At 43.1% G+C, this 25,841-nt stretch overlaps 1 protein-coding gene across 1 annotated transcript in view; it reads right to left on the bottom strand.

Moving 5' to 3' along the window:
* cd37 (CD37 molecule) overlaps positions 1–25,841 on the bottom strand; it is a 72,708-nt gene that overhangs the window by 5,698 nt on the left and 41,169 nt on the right. Inside the window, exons 4-8 of the mRNA XM_061232126.1 lie at positions 18,987–19,117; positions 17,348–17,422; positions 14,537–14,644; positions 4,026–4,217; positions 3,799–3,882 (exon numbers count right to left, since the gene is read on the bottom strand). Coding sequence (XP_061088110.1) covers positions 3,799–3,882; positions 4,026–4,217; positions 14,537–14,644; positions 17,348–17,422; positions 18,987–19,117 — 590 coding nt within the window. The remainder of the gene's footprint in view (positions 1–3,798; positions 3,883–4,025; positions 4,218–14,536; positions 14,645–17,347; positions 17,423–18,986; positions 19,118–25,841) is intronic.

Here is a 25,841-nt window from a genome sequence, read left to right as displayed (position 1 = left end):
AAAATAAGTCTAATCAATATGTAATAAAGTGAGTCAGATGGCTTTTTTTAGCTAATCAATCCCAACCATGGTAAAGATTTCTGTGTGAGCATTTGCTAACTAGCTACAGCAGGCTAATGCTGTCAGTAACTTTAGAGATGCTCAACTGCTGTCCTTCTGGACCCGTTTTAGAGCTGTTGCCCTTCAAATGACTTGAGTGAGTAGAAAAAGTGTTTTTCAAGGTTATTTTTGTGTTAGTTTTGTATGGGGCCAGCTGAGATAACGTTGCCTCATTATTATTCTGAATGAGTTACCTGCCGCTCTGTAGGCTATCAACCATTATTTTTTTATTTGAATAAGCAAAGTTGCCAGGCACTCCACATGCACTTAATAGAAATGAAAACATATGACCATTTTCAAGCTCCAAAACTAAGTAGGATGGGTTCAGTAAATATTTTTGTTCTATGGATAAGAAATAGGTTGTAGCCTACTGTTACATTTGTAACTACATCCACATCATACATGGCAAAAATGAGGCTATGTTATATAGCAATGGAGATTATAAATTTTTCATCACGTTAGCATAGCTGCCAACTCTCACGCTTTCGGCGTGAGACACACGCATTTGCCTGTTTTCACACGTGAGAGTTGGCAGCTATGCGTTAGTATCGTAACTTAGATTGGGAGATATTGACTGCCCATTCCACCCTTTAGCCTCTGAGTGTTTACAGAAGAAAGACGATGACTGCTTAACAGTTTCCGACAGTTATCATTTGTCAGCAGCACCGTTAATTTCACAAGCAGGCTGTTCTCCAGAGAGATTTGGCAGTAGGCAACACAAAACTGTTAGCCTACCTCAGCTTGAGCCTTGCATACACACACACACCCACCCACACACACAGTACAGCACACAGCTCTCTCATTTGTGTTCATTAAAAAAATATAATATAAAAATATAAGGACCACGGAAATCAATTTCAGGCAATTTAAAGTGAAAAAATACTGTATTAGCCTCCACATGATCTAATCTGTGTGCACTACAGCTACTTTGTAACTTCTCTTTGCGAACATGAAAATATAGATGTGCCAAACCTGATGAAGATCCACTGGGATCAAAACATTTTCTACAATAGAGGTGTGTAAGGTGTGCATGCTTATAGCCTATTTTTGTTTATATAGGCTACATAAACTACATATGTGCCACATAGGACCTACACTTCAGAGATATTGCTGTTTTTGTCATCTCTGTCTTGAGTTCCACATACTGTGGAACAAGTAAACCAAAAATGGTTTGACATAAAACATAAAGTTTGACATAAAGTGATTGGAGAATTACTGTCTGGAATTATCAAGGAGCGATATATTTTCACTGTCCTGTGCCAGTCTACAAGACTTTAATTGAAGATTAATCTAAAGAGAGTTTAATGCTGTGTTCACGTCATATCGGAATGACCCAATTACCACCTTCCGACTGGGAAAAACAGTTCACGTCAACAAAACTCATTAACAAATGAAGTGCATGCCATGCCACGCCACTTCTATACCATGATGTTTCAACTTGAACTCGCCATTATTGTTCATTGTTTCTTTCTGTGAGCGAGAAATTGGCTCAGTCGTTGAATATGCGTTCTTTCCGAAGTAGGCTACGCCAAGCCCCAAATCTTCGAATAGGCTAAAGCAATACATTTACATGTAATGTTAAGAGACATATAAACAATGGTCTAAGCAGGGGACGCCCTATTTATAGCAAACCTTTACATTTGTAGGCTACGGCCTATTTACAGCAAACTTTTTACATGTTTTATGGAATTTATATTACATTCAATTAAACATTAATTAATCAGCAATGAAACATCACCCTTTTTAATGTTGAATCCTGTTGCGTTTTTATATGATATGAATAATCATAATATTTAATTGGCTTATTAAAATAATTTTGCCACTCAAAATCAAAATCAAATATAAATTAATGGAATAATTAACGCACAAAGCACGCTTTACAACCGTTCGTTCAGCTCCCACGGAAAAACTGACATCCGAAAATCCCACATTATTTGTGCAAATGGAGGAGCTAATGTAACAAGTTAGACATTTGCCAAGGTGGGATTTGAATCCAAAGATTCATACAACACAAATGTGTTTCCAGTCAGCTAAAGGTGATTGCCCCTAACCAAGTCCAACAACATTATTTTGAATTTGAGGCTTATGTCATCAGGGAGCGTTGTTGCTGTACTTCACTGTGCTTTTTGTTATGCCGAGGGAACCAAAAGCAGACAGGGGTGCAGAAAAATGGCAGGTTTAATTGCAAAAGCAGGACAGAGCGGAGTAAAAAAAAAAACCCAGGGGGTCAGTCGAACAAGGCAGATGTACAGATATCCACAAAAACCAAAGAAGAGTCCAGGGAAGCAGGCAGGGGCCAACCAGGAAATCCAGATAAACAAGGCTGAATGCCACAAGGGCAAGGACTCAGGAACAAGGGCTAGGGAACAAGGGCTCATGAAACAAGGGGGCTAGAGCTGGGGGAAGGAATTCAAGGGCTCAGGACTAAGAAACAGGACAAGACAAACTAGCAAGGTGCAACTGAAAAGGACAGGTATAAATGCACAGGGGAATGAGACAAACTAGATGGGGCATGGGAGTGAGGGCGGTCTAACAAATGGTTGGCAACAAATAAACATCAGGTGAGACACATGAAAGGGAAATAGCACAATAACGAGAGGGAAAAAAAAACGGACTGGATTCACAAAGACATACATGTAATACAAACGGCTCTGAACTAGGGAGTAGAATAGGGAGGCGGAGTTACAGAACAGAATTGAAACTGGAGATGCGTTAGTAAGTCAGTTAAGTGATTTAAATTACAAATACCCAAAACTAGTGAATGTTAGTTGGGATTAGTATATTAGTATATTAGTGCTATGTACAAACATGAACTGGAGAGAAAGCAGGAAGTAAGGAATGCAAGATTGGAAGGAAGGTTGAACCCCGGAACTACCATAAACACCCGAATAGTGGAGCACGCAGACTGGCAGTGACTGGGCTCGTAAACATTCAGACTCAGACATCACAGGGGAAGACGAGTGCAAAGTCTAATGAATATAAACAGAATACCAGACATGAATATGAAAAATAATAAATTACAAGAATAACGATAATAAACAATGATAACAGACAGAAAACAGGAACAACACTTTTACTAGAGAACTAGCCAAGCTAATCCTGCTACACAAACCCCTTTCACCACCCCCTCCATTTGAAACTGCAGCAACCATTTTTATTTACAGCCCAGGTCTTGGTCAACAGGCACCAATGTAACAAGTTAAAGATTTGTGAACTAGCCAAGATGACCCTGTTACATGAATTCTATGCCATCTTTTTTTATATTAATTTTTTTGAGATTTTCCCTTTTCTCCCAATTTCGTAGCCAATTGTACCCTATCTAATCCAATTAGTGTTAGCTGGGGGATGCACCACCCACAGCCTGTCCCTTGGCAGCCCGAAGGGATCTGGCGATCTGAGAACAACACGCCTTCTTCAAGCCACAAGTCCACTGCGTCTCATGCTCGTGACCGTGATTCCGAGGCCAGCCAAACTTGGCTTTTGGCAAACCCCGGTCCTCGGTGTGCAACTGCAACGAACTGCAACCGCAAGTCCGCTGGATTTTAGCCTGTTGTGCCACCGCGGCTTCTATTCTATGCCATCTTGTCTGATTTAACAGGCTGGATACAATGCATTCATCCAGTGTACATCCACATATTGAAACAGTGTCTCAACAGGATGAACTTTACCTCAATTACCTCAATTGTGTTTCTCACTCACCTCAACTAGCACCACAGCAAACATAACACCCAGTATGATTACCATGTTTTCTTCAAGCCACACCTTAATACCTTCTTTGCAGCCCTAAGAAAGAGAGGCAGCACTTATGTTTGGAACAATGGTAAAATCCACAGATAAATAATATTTATGTTTTGAACAATATATCACAATCCAGCATGGAAATTATGATTTATAGCTTTGTCATTTATAGTACTATAAGGACTCACTTGCTTATAAATGTTGCAGGTGTAGTTTTCTGGGAAGGACAGGGACTGGCAGAGGCAAGCCATTTGAGAACCAGTATGACTTATCTCTTGGTTTAACTGGTCAAAAACTGTGCTGTTGCTTGGCTCATAACAACTGCAAGGCACCAGATCATCACTCCAGTCCGTTGGTCCATTCCATCCACAGCAGTTTACCTGAGTGACCACATGAAAGCAAGGGAAAGGGAATGACAGAGAAGGAAAGATGGAGAGAGATTATGTTTGTTGAAACAATTAATCAAAAGATGGAATACACTGGTAAAATAAATGTCAGTTATTTTTCATGATCTGATGCCTACAGTGACCCACAAGAATGATTGCACTTCAAAAACAGTAAAGCATAAAAACCCTAAGGAAAATGTGCTGCAAATCATGAAACAATGAGGTAAAGGAAATGTAGCACGGAACCTTGCTGCAAGAGAAGAATCATACTGCAAAATGCCAAGGTGAACATAAAAACAAAACGTGCAGCATGTTCAGAAAAGATTGAAATTGGACGATCACACTTGGAAAGGGAAAGCACAAAAGAAAAGAAAAACATGCTGTACCAAAGATAATTTATGCAATTTTAAAGGTGAAGGGTGGTCACATTTAGTTTTTAATTATTCACTGCTCTTTATAGTACATTTTTCGATATTTAAAACTGTTAATTTCATTATTTTTGAAAGCATCTTTGCTTTTGCTTTTTTTTAGCAAAGTTATTATTTTGGTTGGAAAGCAGCATCAGAATTCAGTGGCCCTAGTGCCGCTTAAGAGAGAAATATGTCCAGATATTTGATTGTGTTGGAATGGTCAAGACCAGAAAAAACTGTATTAAGACAGCTCCAACTGAACAAACTGTACACCTAAAGACACTTTGACACTTTTAATAAGATTATTTTTTCACATTGTCCGTGCTATTAAAATGTAGGTAAGAAGTGAAATTATTGTCAACTGCTTTCAAAAAACAACATATTTTCTTCTAAAACGGAAATTGACTTTATTCATTTGTACCGACACTCTCTTGGAAATGTTGTATCGCATTATTTTCTTCTTCTTATTATTATTATTGTGTGCATGTCTTGTTTTTCAAGCAGCATTAGCTGGGAAATCCAATGAATGGTTGTTTTGTAAAATGATTTTACTAAGAGGTGGCAATCCTAGAATGTTCCCTAACCCTTTATACAATAACTAACTTGCAATTAGCCCTGAATCATGAGAGTACTCACTAAAAAGACAAAAGGTACAGCCATGATAGCGCAGGACAACTCAGAGATGTGCAAGCTAGCTAACCAACTAGCTACCAAACAAACAAGCTGGTGAATAAACCCTCACAGTGTTAAGGGCTGAAGTGCCTGCAGCCAGTATTCAGCAGTGCTCTGGTAGGAAAGCTTGAGTTTTTGTCAAGCATGGGGACAGAGGAACCAATCACAGCCCACTTCTTGGCTAAGAAGGTGTTTTTATTGAACAGCTCAGGGTCGATAAAAGTAATGATCGAATACTAGCGAACAGAGTCAATGTAGATAATCAAAGTTCTTAGTCAAAGAGGCAGGCAGAGGATCATACACGTGTATCCACAAACAATAGTACCAAACACAGGCAAAACGATTGAAAGGGCAAATCCACAAAGAGAAGTCGGGATACAGAACCCGTTTCAGAACACGAAACAGGCAGGCATAAAAATGGTAGTTTATGAGTATGGTCAGGACACATAACAATCTGCAGAAGAACTGAACAAACAGGCAGGATTAAATACACAGACAATTATTCACAACGATAAACAGGTGTGAGTGATTAGTTACAGATAAAGCGACACAGGTGAGTAATGGGCTATGGAAAGTGAACAGGGTCAAAAAAGGTAATACAAAGGGAAATGCTCAGAACCGCCCCCAGTCGCCAATGCTGTAATTTCTCTCTGTAGGTCTAAGGCGACAAGAGAAGAATGCACATAGATGTACTTTGTTGTCTGGTGCCGTTTGGGAAAGAACGGTCCTGACACCAGTGTCAGAAGTGTCTGCCTCCACAATAAACTGCTTTTCGGGCTCAGGCAGAGTAAGGACAGGAGCAGAGGTAAAGCACTTCTTCAATTCTTGGAATGCAGCCTCAGCCTCCTGGTTCCAGCAAAATGTGACCTTGCTAGAGGCGAGAGCCATGAGTGGGGTGGCGACAGGGCTGTATCCACGAACCTCAGGAAGAAATGAGGGAACCGAGGAACCACTTCAACTCCTTGCGATTGGTTGGTTTACGCCAGTCCACCAGTTTGGTCTTTTCAGGATCCATCTTGATCTGACATCTAGAACCCACAAAACCCAGGAACTGAACAGTAGTCCGATGAAATTTGCCCTTCTCTGCCTTCACGAGGTAAACAGACAGGAATCGGGAGTGTCCCATAGGATGTAAGTGGCCATAGTCTGAAATATGGCCTTGGCATTGATTAGCCCAAAAGGCATAACAAGGTACCAGTAGTGGCTACTGGGCATGTTAAAAGCTGTCCCCTTTTCTGATTTTGACCAGGTGGTAAACATTTCAAAGATTGGTAAACTGGCTCTTTTGAAGAGTGGAGAAAGCAGAGGAAATGAATGGAAGGGGGTAATGATTCTTAACAGTGATTTTGTTAAGTACACAATAGTCTATGCAGAATTTCTATGAAGAAAAACCCCACTCTGGTGGGCGATGAAGAAGAGCGGATGAGACCGGCGGCCAGGGACTCGCCAATGTATTTCTCCATGGAGGTGGATCCGGGTGCTGAGAGGGAGTCAACCTCTGGGGGGTGTGGTACCCGGGAGCAGGTCAATAGAGCAGTTGTAGGAAAGGTGAAGTGGTAGGGAGCAGGCTCAAGATTCACTAAACACTGACATGTTGGTCAGGTCGATGGGCATCTCATCAGCGGGGAATACAGGAGCTATGGGGCCAGGAGTGGAATGCACACATGAAACGTGACAGGTGGGCCCCACCCAGTGATAGTACTTTTTATCCAGTCAATCTGAGGATTGTGACATAGAAGCCAGGGTCTGCCCAACACCACAGGAACTTGAGGGGACTTAAAAAGTATAAAGCCGCCTTCTCATGAGACCGAGATTCCCATGTGACGCAGTTGACCTCGGGCAGGGGGTACCACTGAGCACGTTGGTTCAAAGAGCAGTTTCAAGTGGCTGAAGCTGTAGAGCATATGAAATGTGCGTTGGCCCCAGAGTAAATAAAAACCTGAACCTGCTGTTGAGTTCCCTTCCAGGAAATGAGAGCGTGCAGGATGAAACTGGACAGTTAGCGAGAAAATTCTCGGTTCCAGTGCAGTGGAGGCACAGCAGCTTAGAAATAAGCAACGGTTGCTCCCATGTAGACAGTGCGGTCCACTTGTATCGGTTCCGGGGGCAAAGGAGCGACTATAGATTGTTTCACAGGACGAGGGGCGAAGCAGGCAGCTCTCCTCTGTAAACATCTTTCGGTTTGTCGCTCACTCAGTCAGGAGTCCACACGGATAGCCAGGTATATCAGATCATCTAGTGTCAGAGGAAGCTTGCAAGTGGTCAGTCCTTTATTTGTTTTGATATGCAAAAACATGGCCGTACAGGGGTTCCTTCTTCCCGCCCACAGATGCTGCCAAGGTGCTGAATTAAATTTAGACGTCAGAAATGGTACGTAGAGTTGGCGAGTTGTGGAGTGACCCACAGATGACCAGTCAAAGACTTTCTTTGTCTCAGCCGAGAATGACAGAAAATCATCACATTCATCATCGCATTCAGGAGCCCCAGAGTCTAGTCAATAGCATAATGACATTGTAATGTTTGGTTAGAAACGAAGTTGACTGAAGCCTGAACACTAAGGCAGACTGGGAGAAAAGGGGGTAGGCGTGGCTCAGCATGACATCAAGGCATGATCAGAGCAGCAATAGCTGGTGGGCTAGCAGCTTGCGTGGCAAAGTCTTTAACCAGCCTGGTGAGAGTCGTCATCTGGGCGGACAAAGACTGAAAAAATTACCGTTATAGCTATTTTTGAGCGTTCATTTTCTATCATTTTGTCATTAGTCATAAAAAAATCCACTGCTTTCCTATTGGAAAATTATTCACAATGATAAACAGGTGTGAGTGATTGGTTACAGATAACACAACACAGGTGAGAAATGTGCTATGGAAAGTGAACAGGGACAAAAAACACAGGAACAAAGGTACAAATGGAAAAAAGAGACAGGAGTACGGGATGTGACAGAATGTGAACAACATCGCCTAATGCGGATTCACAGGTCTATTTGAACAGATTAAACTGAAATTGAATGCACTGGGGCTTATTTGTCAAACGTGAGTCGAACGAAATTGACTGTTTATCCTTCAGAAATGCATTTTCACCAAAAAATGGGGATTTATCAGTTTTCGGATTTCAGTTTTTAGTAAGATTATTCGATTCATTCATATTTTATTTTGACTTAGAGTGGCAAAATTATTTGAATAAGCCAATGGAATAATCAAATTATTTATATAATATAAAAATGCAGTGGGATTCAATATTACAACGTTTCATTCTGTTAAACCTTATTAATTAATGCTTAAGTGGAGTTGAATATACAGTAAATTCCATAAAACACGTAAAAACAAAGTTTGCTATAAATAGGGGTAGCTTACTTAATATAAGTAGTCATAGCTTAGACCTTTGTCTCTATGGCTGATTTCTTGTGAGGCCCACAAGTTGGGTCCGACCATAGACCATATAAAACTGGCTCTGATTGCCCAGACACATCCTTCTGTTTACGCAACACACTGGAGCCAGAAGATCCATGTGCCGTTCCTGTCCAATTCCAGAACATGTTCAGGTGCTTTCTGTCCTCAGCCTCTTGGGGACTGGCACAGGAAAGTGAAAATATATTGCTGTCACCCTTCCAGACAACATCTCTCCTATAATTGTATAGCTTTGCCAAACCAAACCAGTTTAATGTCAAACCATTTTTCCATCTGTTCCATAGTACATGGAACTCAAAACAGAGATAACAACAATAGTAATAATCTCCCAGGTTTTAGTCTTCCCTGACCCTGACATTCAACTAGCATACAGGCAGGGTGAACATGAACACTGTAGCCTGGGGCGTTTAGCTTGGCTATCTTTACTGAAATTAATACAAAAAAAAGTGGTTATGGTGAAAGACTGGGACCCGCAAGGTCAGTGGTTCAATCCCTGGTGTAGCCACAATACAATTTACACAGCTGTTGAGCAAGGCCCTTAACTCCACATTGCTCCAATGGGCATTGTCTTCTACTTAATCAACTGTAATTAGCTTTGGATAAAAGCATCAGTTAAATAACATGTAATATAAAAATATAAAGCCATCGTTTCTGAAATATATAGTGGCATCAAGCTACATTCAATAATCCATAATGAAAAAGTGAAAACCAGTGAAAAATGTTTTTTGCAAATGTATTAACATGGTGATTGGTCACACTTTCTATTATGTCCGTTCTTTAGTTTTGGAGAAGTAAGCGTTTAAATTGTATTGTCCTACATCCTCACCCCTCACCTTCCTGCTTACTTTCCTCCACTGGCTGCCTGGCTTGCATCAAATTCAAAACATTGGTGCTATCTTTCCAAGCAGTTCATCAGTTCAAAAATCATTCGACCCTAGACACCTGCCAGACCTCTTCATTCGGCCACCACAGGCTGCCTGGCGCCTCCCCCTCTCCGCACTTCCACCTCCCACTCAGGACTACTGTCTGTTCTGGCTCCACGGTGGTGGAACAAACTCCCCGTGGAGGTCAGAACAGCAGAATCTCTTGCCATCTTCAAGTGCATACTGAAGATGCACCTCTTCAAGCTGCACCTCTCCCTGTCCCTCCCTACCTCCCTGTAAACCTTAATTGTTGTATTTACCTGTGATATTTACTTGTGTATTAGGATGATACCTTTGCTAGTGTTGTTTGGCTAGGTAAGCGGTTTGTTCATACATTAGCGTGTTGCGGTACTCCGATTAAAAAAAAACATCCTGATGATCAAATAGGCCCGGGTGGCTGCACGGATGGTGCAGTGGGTAGCACTGCTGCCTCACAGCAAGGAGGCCCTGGGTTCGAATCCCTGTCGGCCGGGGCCTCTCTGTGTGGAGTTTGCATGTTCTCCCCGTGTTTGCGTGGGTTTCCTCCAGTTTCCTCCCACAGTCCAAAGACATGCATGTTAGGCTGACTGGAGAGTCTAAATTGCCCATAGGTGTGAGTGAATGGTGTGTGTGCCCTGCGATGGACTGGTGACCTGTCCAGGGTGTATTCTTGCCTTTTGACCAATGTATGCTGGGATAGGCTCCAGCCCCCCTGCGACCCTGTTCAGGATAAGCGGGTTAGGATAATGAATGAATGAATTAATGAAATAGGCCCAGGTCCTTATCTTTGTTGTGCAGGTAGCAGTTGAAATCGTACTTCCCTCTAGGGTCTTTCAGCGTACTTATCCATGGTTATGGGTATGCACTTTGCAATTTGTTGTTCGTTGCTCTGGATAAGAGCGTCTGCCAAATGCCATTAATGTAATGTCATTTTGAAACGGTTGAGAATGTTCTCCTCGTATGCGAGGATAACCGAGGATAACCACTTGCCTTATGTCCCATAGCCACTCCAGTGTCCTTACCCGAGCTATGAATAGTTGATATTCTAAGTTAGCTAGCTTGTGAAAATTCTGTCTCCCAAGATGAGCGTGTGTCATCGAGGTAGCTATGGTAATAAAGTTTGCTTTAATTATCCTTGAGAGGTATTTAGACCTTGACTAGAATCCACCTGTGCCAAATTGATTGGACATCGTTAAAAAGGCACACACTGCATGTCAGTATAACAAGCCAAGGAACTCTGTAGACCTTTGTGATAAAATTGTGGTGAGCCAAATGTAGTGAGCTGCGTATTACTGGATCACACAAATATCCACATTCTCAAATTGGTTGAGCCACCATAGTTTTCTTATCTGGTTTATTGGCTTTTTATGTGCAACCCCCTGTTGTGCCCAGGCTTTGGACCCTTGAGAACTGTGACCATTCTGGCTTATAGATTGGCCCTTGGGCTATTAACTCCGCCCTTAATATCTCAGAATAGCTTTTTGTGCTGTTCAGTGTCTGCTGTCAATTGTGTATTTCTTTAAACAGTGTGTAGTGACAACGGTTTGTGCTGTGCATAACATCTTTTTATGATGATTAGTGTGCTGTGTTCTACTCTGAACTGTGTGACTCAACCCCGAAGGGCCAACCCTAGCCACCTGGTCGAAGTATGTATTGGGGCGCATCTGGGACATAGCGTCAAGCCGTGTATTTATTTCAGATTTATTTATTTATTAATTTACTTATTTGGTGGGGAAGACTACCTGTAACCCCAAGGGCCGGCAGCTTTGTCAATGTGCTGAATTATTATATCGAATCCAACTGAGCTACTATTTAAGGATAACTACAAACTTTATTTTTATACTAAAAGTTGTTGCTTCTTATGCTGTACCTAGCTGAGTTCCCCTACCCATTATATCCAGAGGTGGCATAGTCACTCTTAGCCTTGTGATGTTTCACTTCCTTATCTTCTGGTCACACATAGATAAGTGCAAGAGTAGAGTTTTGTGTGTTCCCAGGAGCACAGTGAAACACAATAATTGTGAAATAGAAGAAGTTTGGAACCACCAGGACTCTTAGTGTTGGCCTGAGTAACTGGGCAAGAAGGGCCTTGGTCAGGGAGGTGGCCAAGAGCCCAACAATCACAAACAGAGTTTTGGAAGTGCTCTGCAGAGATGGGAGAACCTTCCAGAAGGACGACCATCTCAGCAGCACTCCATCAATCAGGCCTATATAGTAGAGTGGCTAGATGGAAGCCACCCAAGAAAAAGGCAGATGGCAGCCCACTTAAACTCTGCAAAATGAGGGAAAAAAATTATCTGGTGTGATGAGACAAAAGATTTTACTCTTTGAGCAGAACTCCAAGCACTATGTCTAACAAACACCCAGCACTGATCATCACCTGGCTTATACCATCCCTACAGAGAAGCATGATGGTGGCAGCAGAGACAGGGATAGGGAGACTGGTCAGAATTGAGGGAACGATGAATGCAGCAAAATACAAAGAGGTTCTTGGAGTGCATGAGCATGCAACCTCAGACTGGGGTGATGGTTCACCTTTCAGTGAAAATGACCCGAAGCATACAGTCAAGACAACACTGGAGTGGCTTCGGGACACATCTCTGACTGTGTGGCCCAGCCAAAGCCCAGACTTAAACCCCATAGAACATCTGTGGAGAAACCTGAAGACGAATTAAAGGTCTGAATACTCTTATAAATGAGAGATTTCAGTTTCGATTTTAAAACATTTGCTGAAATTTCTGCTGTAAATTGGGTGTCTCGGTGGCGCAGCCTGTAGAGCACTGACCGCATGCTCATTGCAAGCCGTGACATTTGTCGCATGTCTTTCCCTCTCTCGCTCCCATTCTTCCTGTCTCTCTATACCACAGGTGTCAAACTCCAGTCCTGGAGGGCTGTAGTGTCTGCTGGTTTTTGGGGTGTTCTGGGTTCATTCAAGTCATTGATTGGTTAAAGTATCCACACGCCTTGTTCTCAAGGCCTTAATTGGCCTTAATTGGCAGCTGATTGAAAGGAAACCACAAAAACCCGCAGACACTGCGGCCCCCTGGGGATTCAGTTTGACACCCCTGCTCTATACTATACTGTCCAATAAAGCTGAAAAAGGCCGAAAAAATATCTTTTAAAAAATAATAATAATAAAATTTCTGCTGTAAACTCAGCGTTCCACCGATGTTAAGTCAGGGGGCTGTTTTTAAAAAACATGATGATATATAAAGTATAAATTGTATCGCATAAGAGGAAGCAACCAAATAGGTGTGTGGACATTTGATTGGCAAGTTTGGTCCATTTAGTTTTATCAACTGGAGGAGGAGTTACATCCATAATACGAATAAGACTAATAAGTAGCCTACCTGCAATAAATATAAATATACAGTTTTTTTAATAGTTTTTTTTACTGAGGAACCAAGCACAGGGGTTATGAGAAATATGTCAGGTTTAATGAAGTAGGCAGATGGGGCAGACAGAGCATAATCCAATGATCATGCAAAGTAAAAAAAAACAGGTAGTCAGTCCAAACAGGGCAGAGGTACAGAAACGTGATTCAGAAAGCAGAGTCCACAGAGCCAGGCAGGAGTCATAAAACAGAAATCCAGAATCCAAAACAGAGCGTAACAGAACAGAACAGAATATCCAGGGAGGACAGCACGGGGAAGAGGAGAACCAGGGTAGGGAATACAAGGGCAGAACTCAGTAACAGAGAGAGACAAACTAGGAAAGACAAACTTAAAAGGACAGGTATAAATACATGGGGGAATGATAGAGGGCGTGAGGGCGGTCTAACAAATAGGTGAGACACATGAAAGGGCAATCATACAATAACAAGGGAGGCACGAAGACACTGAACTGGATTCACATAGACAAACATGTAATACAAACAGCTCCCAATTAGGGAGTAGACAATTGCACAGACTTAATGGATGTAGTGATATTTAGAGAACAGGTGCGAACACTTTGCAGAATTAAGGCAGGCAAACAGAGATGGAGGTGGAGCGACAGAGCAGTGCAGAAATAGGGAGAATGTTAACATGTTAGTTTTGTGATTAAACTATAAAAACCAAAAACTAGTGAATGTTAGTATGTTAGTTAATACAATTAGTACTGTACAAATTCTTTGTTAGTCAAGATTAGTAGATTAGTTATATCTACAAACATGAATGGAGAGAAAGCGGGAAGAAAGTAAAGTGAGACGGAGAAGGAATCGTGGGAAACCGGAAAATTCCGAAAACACCCAAATAGTGAATCTCACAGACCAGGTAGTGACTCAGGCTCAGAACTACATAAAGACACAGACGTCACAGGGGAAGACGAGTGTGATGAACAATGACTGTAAACGGAAACCAGGCATGAATATGAAAAATAGTAAAGTTACAAAAACACAGAACCTGACACAATTAATTTGTAGCCTGCATTACACACACTGTCACACCTGTTGCCTTGAGCTGAGGCATCTAGGCTACTCAAGTGATCTGTAACTAGCTGCAAAGCAGAAAATGTTTAACAAATTAATAAAAAAGCTTAATTTTGAGCTTCATATTATGTGAAATTAGTCAACCCTGCTTAATGAGTCTTTCTTGCTCTAGGTCTGGTGACGAGGTCTCTCATTGGCATTTCTAGGTGTGCAAGTTTCATAAATAGTGAGCAGTACAGGGCGTGGCTTTAGTGCATCAGGGAGTATGCGACTGTGCGCTTGTCAGAGCAGGGCTGCCCACAGTAATGAATGTAGTGTAAACTCTGTAGATGCCTCAAAGACTAAAATAATGAGCAGATTACACCAGCATAGCCTCAGAGATGAATGCCCAGGATAGAGATTGCTAAAAATGTTCTGGAACAAGGTCAGATGAGCTGAGGATGAGTAAATTATTAATAATCTTTTACAAAGTGATGCAAAGAGGAAAGTGTGGAGAACAAAAGGAATGTACATTACCTCTATCTGTATGTACTCCAGAGTCTTCTCAAAATGGTTGAGACTGGAGTCATTTTTTCTGAATGATGTGATGATTTGAAGCACATGATCTCTTACTTTGTCCTCAAACTAAAATGAGACAGACAGTTCTGATGGTATTACTACTGCTAATCAATCTGAATTGATCATTAATCAGCCAAGCCACTCCGAACTGAAATGTTTTGTACATTTCTTAAACAATATAAAGTGCATGTGACAATACAAATATCATGCTATACAACAAGTATCTTAAGTAGTATAGCAACAAATATGCAGCATAATACACTGCTCAAAGAAAATTAAGGGAACACTGAATCATCACAGTGTAACACCAAGTCAGTTAAACTTCAGTGATATCAATCTGTCCATTTAGGAAGCACAAGTGATTGTGAATCAATTTCACCTGCTTTGGTGCAAATGAAAGTGACAACAGCTGCAATTGAGATGCAAGAGCATGGTTTTGGCAAAAGGTAATGGTTTTGCATGTGGTGGCCATAGACAACTGCTCTCTCTTTATCCTTTCTGATTGATTCTTCTCTAGTTTTGTGTTTTGCTTGTGTCCTTTTCACTACTGGTAGCCCAATCAGGTTGCACAGGTAGTCCAGCTCCACCAGGATGGCACATCTATACGTGCGGTCACAAGAAGGTTTGCTGTGTCTCCCAGTACAGTCTCAAGAGCAAGGAGGAGATAACAGGAGACCAGCTGTTACACAAGGAGAGCTGGACAGGGCTGTAGAAGGGCATCAACCCAGCAGCAGGACCGGTATCTGCTCCTTTGTGCGAGAAGGAACTGGAGGAGCACTGCCAGAGCCCTACAAAATTACCTCCAGCAATCTACTGATGTGCATGTCAGGAACAGACTCCCTGAGGGTGGCATGAGGGCCCAACGTCCTCTAGTAGTGGGACCTGTGCTCACAGCCCAGCACCTTGCAGCTTGGAGACCACCATAATTGACCACCATAATTGACAGGTCTGCCACTGGCACCCTGTTCTCGTCACAGATGAGAGCAGGTTCACACTGAGCACATGTGACAGTCATGAAAGAGTCTGGAGACACCGTGGTGAATGGTGTGCTGCCTGTAGCATCATCCAGCATGACCGGTTTGGCGATAGGTCAGTGATGGTCTGGGGAGGCCTCCATGTCATAGCCAACGGTACCCTGTTCGCAGATCAATTTTCAGACCTTACGCTGGTGCAGTGGGCCCTGGGTTCCTCCTGGTGCAGGACAATGCCCGGCCTCATGTGGCCAGAGTGTATAGGCAGTTCCTGGATGAGGAAGGCATTGATGCCATTGACTGGCCCTCACGTTCCCCTGAGCTAAATCCAATTGAGCACCTATGGGACGTTATGTATCAGTGCATCCGACGCCACCAAGTACCGCCACAGACTGTCCAGGGGCTCAATGATGCCCTGATCCAGGTCTGGAAGGAGATCTCCAGACATTGTCGGGAGTGCGTACAGGCACACGGGGGCCATACACACTACTGAATCACATTATGAGGTGCCGTGATAAAATAAAATAAAGTTGTGATTTTAATTTTTTACTTTGATTTTTGGTGTGATTTTGAATTCAGCCCTCAATGGGTTGATGATTTTGGTTTCCTTTGAACGTTATTACTTGAACAATTCGTTGAATAAACTTCATCAAGATCTGATGTGAAGTGTTCCCTTCATTTTTATGAGCAGTGTACATAACATGATTAAGAGACATACACATGAATTTTATAAAACAACAAGTAAATTATTGCTCCACAGTCATCATTGAAAATATGGCAGTGGATGAAAACTAACCATAATGTTAAGAAAGATACTTGGATAGTCATCAAAACTTGTAACTATCAAACAAATGACATCTTGTCCAACACTACTGTGATGTTTCAACTTAAATGTCAAAGGAGGAATTTAATTCTCTAATGACCAGGACTAAATAAAATAATTACAAAGAGTATTTGGAGAGCAACAGTTCAGAGACACCATTGATCTCCTCATGACTCAACAACTATTCAGAAACCAATGGAGTCTTGAGGTCTATTTTGAAAAATGCAAGTTCTTTATTTTTTATTTTCAGTACAGGAGAATGTGATTGGGCCTGTAGTCTGGGTCAAATCTGAAGAGTAATAAGTGTATAATTGGTATAGGATAACCCAGAAAGAATGGCTTCAGTCAACAGGATATTAACCTTTCTGACTCAATAGTGAATCCTCTGAACTCCTACTACATTTCAGCTTGTGGACTGCTGTGAAAAGAAACAACAACTGGCTGTACTTCAGAACTAATGAAAGACAGTAGGCCTATAGTCGTGTCTGGGGATTCCAAACTGTGGATGAAAATGTGAAGATTATGAAAAACTGATTTTTATGTATGTGAATAAACAAATTAATTAATTAATTAAATTAATGTTTTCATGTCTATATTTAAAAAAACTTTCTTCCTCACCTGGAATGCCCAATTGTACATACAGTATATATTTTTAGTTCTCAATGCTTCAATCTCTGCAATACATTTGACATATGAATACATTTCACATTTCATATTTGAATACAATACATGCCTGATCAACCACTGGGGTTGCTAGTGAGTGAGAAGAAAATGTTTTCCTGGCTGACTGAGTGAAACTTGCCCATCCATAAATGACACTAGACCCCAGCCATGCACTATAACAGTGTCATAAGAGGATGAGCCACCCAGTAGCCCCTATTCATGAGTCAAACATAAAACTTAACACACTTAAAATGACACTGCGGCATTCGCAATGACATAAAGTGTGGTGATCCCAGCAAACTAATGCCTTACCGCAGCCTTTTGTGTGAAGAACAGAACTCCTCCAACAATCTGAGCTGAAAGCAGGATTGTGAGCAGGAAGAAATACTGTGTGGAGAAATGTAGAGTTAAGTCTAGTAAATGCTCTAGCACAACATCAATTGGGACATTTCAGGCCATTAATTTCTTACAGGGTTAAGCGGAACATCAAGGAGAGAGCAGAAACTGTATTTTGAATCTTGACTGCCATTATTGACTGCTTCCTTTCCTTATTTTATTTTTCAAGCTCTTGTTAAATTTCTTATATGAAATTCTGGTTGGCAAGCCTGAGAAGTTGTTCTTACAGCTTCCCTTCTTATACACTTCCAGTTTTTTCTGAAGACATCAAAAACATAACGGCAGATTATGTAAAAGCAGTTGCTATCACGTCGCAATATGTACATGTGATTCAGTCACTGCAACTTTCCTATAGATACATAGGCAAATCTGTTCATGGGGCCTCATTTATAACCTTTGCATACGCAGAAAAAAGGGCTTGAAATGTGCGTAGGCCACTTTCTAAGCATGAATTGGGATTTATAAAAATATAAAATTGCCGTACATTTATGGAAATTTTGTATTTGGATGTGACAAATCATCTCACAAATGGTTGTGAGATTAACATCGTCAATTTTTCACTGAAAGCAGGACATTTTCCCTTTCAATATCCAATGGATAAATAGCCGAATGATAATTTATTGCTTTATTTATTTTTATGTAGATACCGCATAGTGGAAAGCTACGTTCAGTTATCCGGTAGTGTGTTAACAAATAAACACGGATGAAAAACATCATACAATAAGCCATAAGTGAACCAACAGCTATAGAAAACAGAGAAATTCTTTGATAACTATGGTACTGTAGAATTCAATTCCCTGCGGTGTTTGCATTCTTAACCCCCTGACATGACCACAGATTGATTGCTAGTTTAGAATCTCATTCATTCATTCATTATCCTAACCCGTTTATCCTGAACAGGGTCGCAGGGGGGCTGGAGCCTATCTCAGCATACATTGGGCGAAAGGCAGGAATACACCCTGGACAGGTCGCCAGTCCATCGCAGGGCACACACACCATTCACTCACACACTCATTACATTACATTACATTATTGGCATTTGGCAGACGCTCTTATCCAGAGCGACGTACAACAAAGTGCATACCCATAACCAGGGATAAGTGTGAGCTTTTGTGCATCAATTTCCCAATTATCTTTCTAAATTTCTCTTCTTAGCTTTGCGCTCTGACATTGCCATTCACAGACATAGGTATTATCAATGACAGTTCTATGCTTATCAATATTAATGAAGAGCGTTTCTTTAACCATGTATGGGAAATTGTTGGAGTGAACTAGATGGTGTGTTGGGCTCGTACACATATGGACAATTCAAAGTTGTGTTGGGATTTATAAAAGGCCAAATCGAGGCTGTTTATTTGAAACATGCATGAGTGAAAATGGAACCGATAAGCAGAACTGAAATTGGAATTTATTTTATCTTGTCAGCTACCCGGTTCTCGGAATTTTGAATCCGGTTCTAATTTGGAACCGGTTCTCATTTCCCAACCCTACTAGTCTCAGTGAGATCTCCCTGATCAACAAAGAAATAAACAAACAAACAAATCAATTAACTCACCATTCCCAACATGCATCTAACCTCCTTCAATGCACCCAGGCATCCAAAAAAGGCCACTCCCATAGTGATAGTGCCCCCAATGGCCAGAAAATAGGAGAGTAGAGAGAGAGAAATGGAAGAGGGGTCAGTAACTGAAAGGGAAGAGAAATGGGGACTGTTATTGCAAATGAGCAACACAATGTAGAAATATCTTCCTAAAGCTGACTGTAACAAGGACAAATGTATACTTGCTTCATTTGCAGATAATATTTGCATGTGTGAAAGAGCAATAAGAAGTTTGATTCTTTTTTTGAATAAACATGTCTAAGGAACTATACACTTCTTTCCACCTCTTTTACAATAAAAAATATATTTGGAAAACTGTGGATTGAGTGACATTCAGTTATTATTAAAAGTACAATAGGTAAGATTTTTGTGTTACAAGACCATTGTAAATCCCTTCCTATCATTGAAAAAGGCTCACTAACATGTTGACTCACCCTCTGCCTGTGTTTATTGTCCTTAAATTCGGGTTTCAAAATATACAGTTGACGGCCCGATACTTCCAAAACCAAAACATTGCATGTGTAACAGAGTATAAAATGTAGGTTATTTTTATGTGAATTTTACTTGAATTGAGCAACCCCCAGCCAGTATTTGTTGTTTTGGAGCCCTCTTGTGGAGTTTTGGTTCACTGCACTTTGATTAATATCACGCTTTATGTCCCTCTTGTGTTGCCATATCCCTGTAGCAGATTCAAGTCTCTCTGCTGAGTGTTTGCCAGTGCAGTGACCATTTAAGAAGACACTTATGTGTTTTGTTTGTCTTCTTCAGACAATAAATGGTCAAAAAGGCAGTTCCTGAATCTCCTGTTTCTGACTGACTGACACCTGTTACACTAGTGCCGTGACCCTTGGGATCTTCAAGATCAGCTCAGTCTGTTGCTGTGTGGCTGTCCAGTCTAAGAGTAGAAGATCAAGTTGTGGTCAGATCCGTAACTAGTCTATTAGTCTATTAGCATAGTGCTTGAGTGTATAGTGATAAGACTGAGAATCATTTTTATTTTTGTTGACATATATATATATATATATATCTATTTTTTTTCTTTTTTTTTTCTTTCTCCACACTACGTTCATTTGACATTCTATTGTGTTATTTTCATCGAATTTCACACAACGCAAGTACATAAAATGGCTGAGAGAGCAGTTGATGACAGAATGTTTAATACTTTTGCCAGTCCAGCTCTGCCAAAGGGAAGAGGTGTTTGGTTTGGTAGTAATACTGGCAGTGATGATGTCGCCAGAGGGCTTGACGGTAGGAGGGTGGGGCGTTCCCAGTCCATGGCTGACAGCGTTAGGGGTACAGGGTCAGGTGGGGGCCCAGGTTGTACTCCTGTTGGGCAGTTGATTGGGGAGGGTCCTCACACTTCCACACCCGGTAGTGATGCTGATGCTACCCACCACCTTGCAGATCTGATAGGACAATTAGGTGCCCAGATTGGTGAGTCCATAGTTGAAAAGCTGATGTCAGCTGGTGTAGTAAGCATGAGTAGTGATCCTCAAAATACACACAGTGAAGCTACCAGACATGAGGTTCCACAAGTAACAGTCCATGTCAAGTCTGACAGAGAACCCCGGACATTCAGAGGTGACAGTTCTGAGAAGTATTCAGTCCGGGAGTGGATTGACATGACTAAGACTCATCTCAGAAAGCAGGGAATACCTGTGCATGAACAAGCAGAGGAAATTATGAGTCAATTGAGGGGCAAAGCTAGAGACGTTGTGAGAATCAGCATACGTAGTGATCCAGTGCTTGATGTCAATCAGAACCCTGAGTTGATTTACGAGATCCTCCTTCATTACTTCAGTGATGCGTCCTCATGTCTCCCGCTAGCAGACTTCTATACTACTCTGCCCAAGCTCAGAGAAAACCCAGTTGACTACTGGATTAGATTTAACAAAGCAGCAGACCTTGCTTGAGGGCCTTTCCAGACAGGGCAAACAGTCAGGGAACATGAGTGATGAAGTGGCGCTAATGTTTGCGAAACACTGCCCCGACCCAGAGTTGTCCTGCACCCTGAAATGTAAGCCAATCCATGAATGGACCTCACAAGATCAGGTGTTCAGGTGAGGATTGACGATTATCAGAGGGAGTTGGGAGCTAGCGGTCGAGTCACTGGTGCTGTGCAGTTGAAGAGCCACACCACTGCTACCCCCTCTGAGCAGCCCAACTCATCACCAGTCTGCTTACCAGTGCTGGAGCAGTGCCACACCCCAAGTTCTTTCCTTCCCTCTCCTCAAACACAGCCCCAAGTGTGCCACCCTCCTTGCTCCTCTCCTGTCCATGTCCCACTTCAGGGTGAGGTCTGCCATGCTTCATGCCCCGCCTCTGTGCCAGCTGTAGCTCAAAATCTCCAGCAGTCAGAGGAGAGGCTTCTCAGCTGTATGGTGGACATGTTTCAGGGGATGATGGAGAAAATGCAGCAGCACAATACTGCTACCCCAATGCGAGGTGGGAGGTATCAACATGCCCCTGGGGTGAGACGTCCCAAAGAGCGAGCTTGTCGGGTCTGTAATGACTCTGGTCATGGTACCATTTCACACTGCATGTCCGAGGGACTGTGTTTCATCTGTCTGGCTCCTGGCCATACCAAAGCTGATTGCCAAGCCACCAAGTCCTCCCAACTTCAGTCTGGGGGAAGCTAGGTGACCTGTATTTGGAGGGAGGCAGTATGGGTCCTGACATAAACTCCCAAATTGATGTTATATCTAATGCTGAGACAATCTACACATATATGAAAGATTTGTGTAATGACTCTGAAGTTGTATATCAGAACATACACAGAGTTGGCAACAGTGACAGTCTTTTCTCCGTACCTGTGAGTATAGGTGGTACAGTAACACTGCGTGGCATGCTAGACAGTGAGTCAATGGCTTGTAGCATCAGTGAGGCGGCAGAGATGAAACTATGGAAGGCTGGAGTGTTAACTGAGTGTAACCAGTTCAAGGTGAACGTGGTCCTTGTTGGATGTGGTGGACGTCGTGTCAAGCCTAAGTCTGCTTTCAATGTGGAGATGGAAGTGTATGGCTGTAAGATGTTGGTTCCCACACTCATCGTTCAGGGACAGCATGATGATTTGATACTGGGCACGAATGTCATAAAACACATCCTGCGTCAATCTAAGCTGTGCCATTCCTACTGGAAGACTGTGTCTGACCCCTGCTCTGCAAGGGATCCAGAAATCGAACAGTTCTTATCCATGCTGTCTGGTCTGAGTCCCTGGAGAGGGCAGGACATTCCCGAAAAGGTTGGCACTGTGAGATGTAATTCAGCTGTCTGCCTTGAGACTGGCCATGAGTATGTGGAAAACTGCCTAAGAGTGCTACTATATCCCCTGGCAGCACTGTGATGACAGAGCCCACTTCAGCCTGTTCGGCTCCAAGAGGAGTTTTGGTGGCAAAGATTATTACTCCACTGTGGGGGGACAGGTGGGTCCCACTGAAGCTGATCAATACATCTGACACGCCTGTGTTGGTGAGGCGTAACGCAAAGCTAGCTGATGTCTTCTCCTGTATAGCACTTGAGGAAATGGATGCTGCCGGGTCTGAGGTTCCATTGGTCAGCTGCACCCAGGCGGAGATGCCTTCCACTGCTGATGTACGTTCCGTTGACGAGAAGCTCAAGTCGGTTGGGCTGAATAGTCTTGATATCCAGTCTTGTGATGTGTCTGAGAGGTACAAACAGAAGATGGCTGACCTGGTTGTGCAATATGAAGACATCTTCTCACGCCACCATCTTGACTGTGGATAAGCGAAGGGCTTCGTACACCGCATTCCACCTCTCTGACAACAGACCGTTCCGGCTCCCATTCAGGCGAGTGCACCCTGGTCAGTATCAGAAGTTACGCCAGGTGCTGAATGAGATGGAGGTGAAGGAAATCATTCGGAAGTCTACCAGTGAATATGCATCACCTCTGGTGCTTGGGTGGAAAAAAAATGGGGATCTCTGTGTGTGTTCAGATTTCCGTTGGCTGAATAAGAGGACTCTTCCACACCAGGCGGATTGCCTGGCTGCGCTTGGTGGCAACTGTCTCTTCAGCACGATGGACTTGACCTCTGGGTTTTATAACATGCCATTGCACAAGGACGACAGGAAGTACTCAGCATTCACCACACCTATGGGCTTGTATGAGTACAACCGCCTTCCGCAGGGCCTATGCAATAGTCCTGGGAGCTTTATGCGCATGATGACCAGTATTTTCGGAGACCAGAACTACTTGAGTCTACTATGCTATTTGGATGACTTGTTGGTGTTTGCACCAGATGAGGAGACTGCTTTGGTGCGCCTTGAGATGGTGTTTGGCAGACTGCGTCGCCATAACCTGAAGTTAGCACCCAAGAAGTGTTTCTTCCTCAGGAGGTAAGTGAGATTCCTCGGCCACATAATAAATGAGCATGGTGTGTCAACGGATCCCAGCAAAGTTGAGAGCATTGCAAAGATGACGAGTGCTGACCTTATGGAGCCCGATGGTGTGACCCCATCGCAAAAGCGGATAAGGTCATTTTTGGGGATGATCAATTATTATCAGCACTTCGTCCCCAGATTCTCGGCAGTCCTTGGAGCAGGAACAGGCCTTTGAGAAGCTGAAGACATCCCTCGTCAACACAGTAGTCTTAGCTGATCCTGACTTCACCCGTCCCTTCATGCTATCAACAGATTGGCGTCACAGTTCTGTCACAAATTCAGGAAGGTGAAACCAGAGCCAGACCTATTGCATTCGCCAGCAAGTCCTTGTCACAGTCTCAAAAGAACTATCCAGCTCATCGATTGGAGTTTCTGGCCTTGAAGTGGTCAGTCTGCGACAAGTTCAGCCACTGGCTGAAGGGCCACACTTTCACAGTCTGGACTGACAACAACCCGCTGACTCACATCATGACAAAGCCGAAGCTGGACTGCTGTGAACAGGGCTGGGTAGCCAAGTTAGTGAGCTATGATGTTGACATCAAGTACGTAACAGGTCAGCAGAACATTGTGGCCGATGCCCTGAGCCGTGTGCCATTTGTCATGAACGGTGTTGGCCACAGGCTGCTTGAAGAGTCTCCTCTCTCAGGTCAAGGATGTGTCAAGTGCCTCTGTCCAAAATGCCTTCCGGTCATCCAGTGGTCGTCAGACGCACACTCCATTGAGTGTCAGTGCTCAGTTTACGTGCAGCCCCAGTCACATGCATGATCAGTGCATTGAGATGGAAGATGTGTCTGCTGTCATACAGTCGCACATGGAATGGGAGGCTAGTTCGAGGGCCCGCGCTGTGGCAGCTTTGCAGTATTTACCTCAGTTGGTTCCACCTTGGCAAGACTCCTTACCTGCCTACACAGAGAATGACCTCCGTGATAAGCAGTTGGAAGACAGAACCCTTTCGCGTGTCCTGTATTATGTGGAGAGACATCGAAGGCCTTCCCGGAGAGAAAGAGTGAAAGAGTCTGTCATAGTAGTGAGATACTTGAAGCACTGGGAGAAGCTTCCTGTGAGCAATGGTGTGCTGTACAGAGTTTCGAGGGACCAGATCACCAAGACAAAGTGGTTCCAGTATGTTGTGTCTGAATCACTCAAGGTCGAGGTCCTGAAGGGAATTCACGATGATGCAGGACATCAGGGCCAGTTCAGGAGCCTCAGCTTAACCAGACAGAGGTTCTTCTGGCTAAACCTAGACAGGGACGTCAGAGATTATGTGCGCCACTGCCAGCGATGTAGTGAGCAAGACGGTCAAACCAGAAGGGAGAGCGCCCTTAGAGAGTATAACATCAATCAGACCGCTGCAGCTGGTTTGTATCAACTTTTGGTTGGCCGAAGATAACAGGAACAAGTCCATCGATGTCTTAGTGGTGACAGAACACTTTACAAGGATGGCTCAGGCGTTTCCCTGTAAAGATCAGTCAGCCAAACAAGTGGTGAGGGTTCTCTGGGACAGATATTTCTGTGTCTTTGGGTTCCCAGAACGGATCCACAGTGATCAAGGGCCAAATTTCGAGAGTCAGCTAATCAGTGAGCTTCTCAGAGTATCAGGGATTAGGAAGTCACACACAACTCCCTACCATGCAATGGGAAACGGCAGTGTCGAGCGTTTCAATAGGACCCTGGGTGGGATGATCAGGGTGTTGACACCTGAAGCAAAAGCTGACTGGCCACGACGTTTGCAGACATTGACATTCATGTACAACAGCACAGTCCATGAGACAACAGGATATGCCCCCTTTTACCTTATGTTCGGCCGTGTTCCCCGTCTGACTGTAGATGTCCTCTTCCGAACTGTCTTCAATGACTCATGTGTGACGTGTTATGACAAGTATGTAGAGTCTCTCACTAAGGATCTGAGTGAAGCCATGGTCATTGCCCAGGAACATGCCAAGAAAGAACAGAACAGGCATGCCCAACTCTACAACAGGAGAGTGAAGGGGCCCAGTATTGAAGTTGGTGACAGGGTGCTCTTGGCGAACAGAAAAGAGAGAGGAAAAAGGAAAGTTGCCGATAGGTGGGAGTCAACAGTCTACACTGTGGTAGACCTGAACGCTGGGACACATACATACAGGATCCGTGACACAGTTACTGGACAGGAGAAGGTGGTTCATAGGAACCTGTTGATGCTGGTCAATTTCTTCCCTGTGGATGACACAAGTGATGTGTCCAACCCTGTCTCATCCATGCTTGTGACCCAGTCTTCCACTCCAAGTGTTGATGGTGAGGGAGAAAGCGTGGAGATGAAGATCCCTTGACCGACCCGGAGCCTGTGGATGGATTACTCGGCTGTCCGAACCTAGTCTTTCACATGCTGATGCTATAGATATAAGCAGTATGGCCTCAGTGCCTCAGAACATCTCA

Source organism: Conger conger, chromosome 2 (assembly GCF_963514075.1).
Source record: "Conger conger chromosome 2, fConCon1.1, whole genome shotgun sequence".
Lineage (NCBI taxonomy): Eukaryota > Metazoa > Chordata > Actinopteri > Anguilliformes > Congridae > Conger > Conger conger.
The sequence above is the reverse complement of the archived record's forward strand: the minus strand, read 5'-3'. Positions and strand labels throughout refer to the sequence as shown.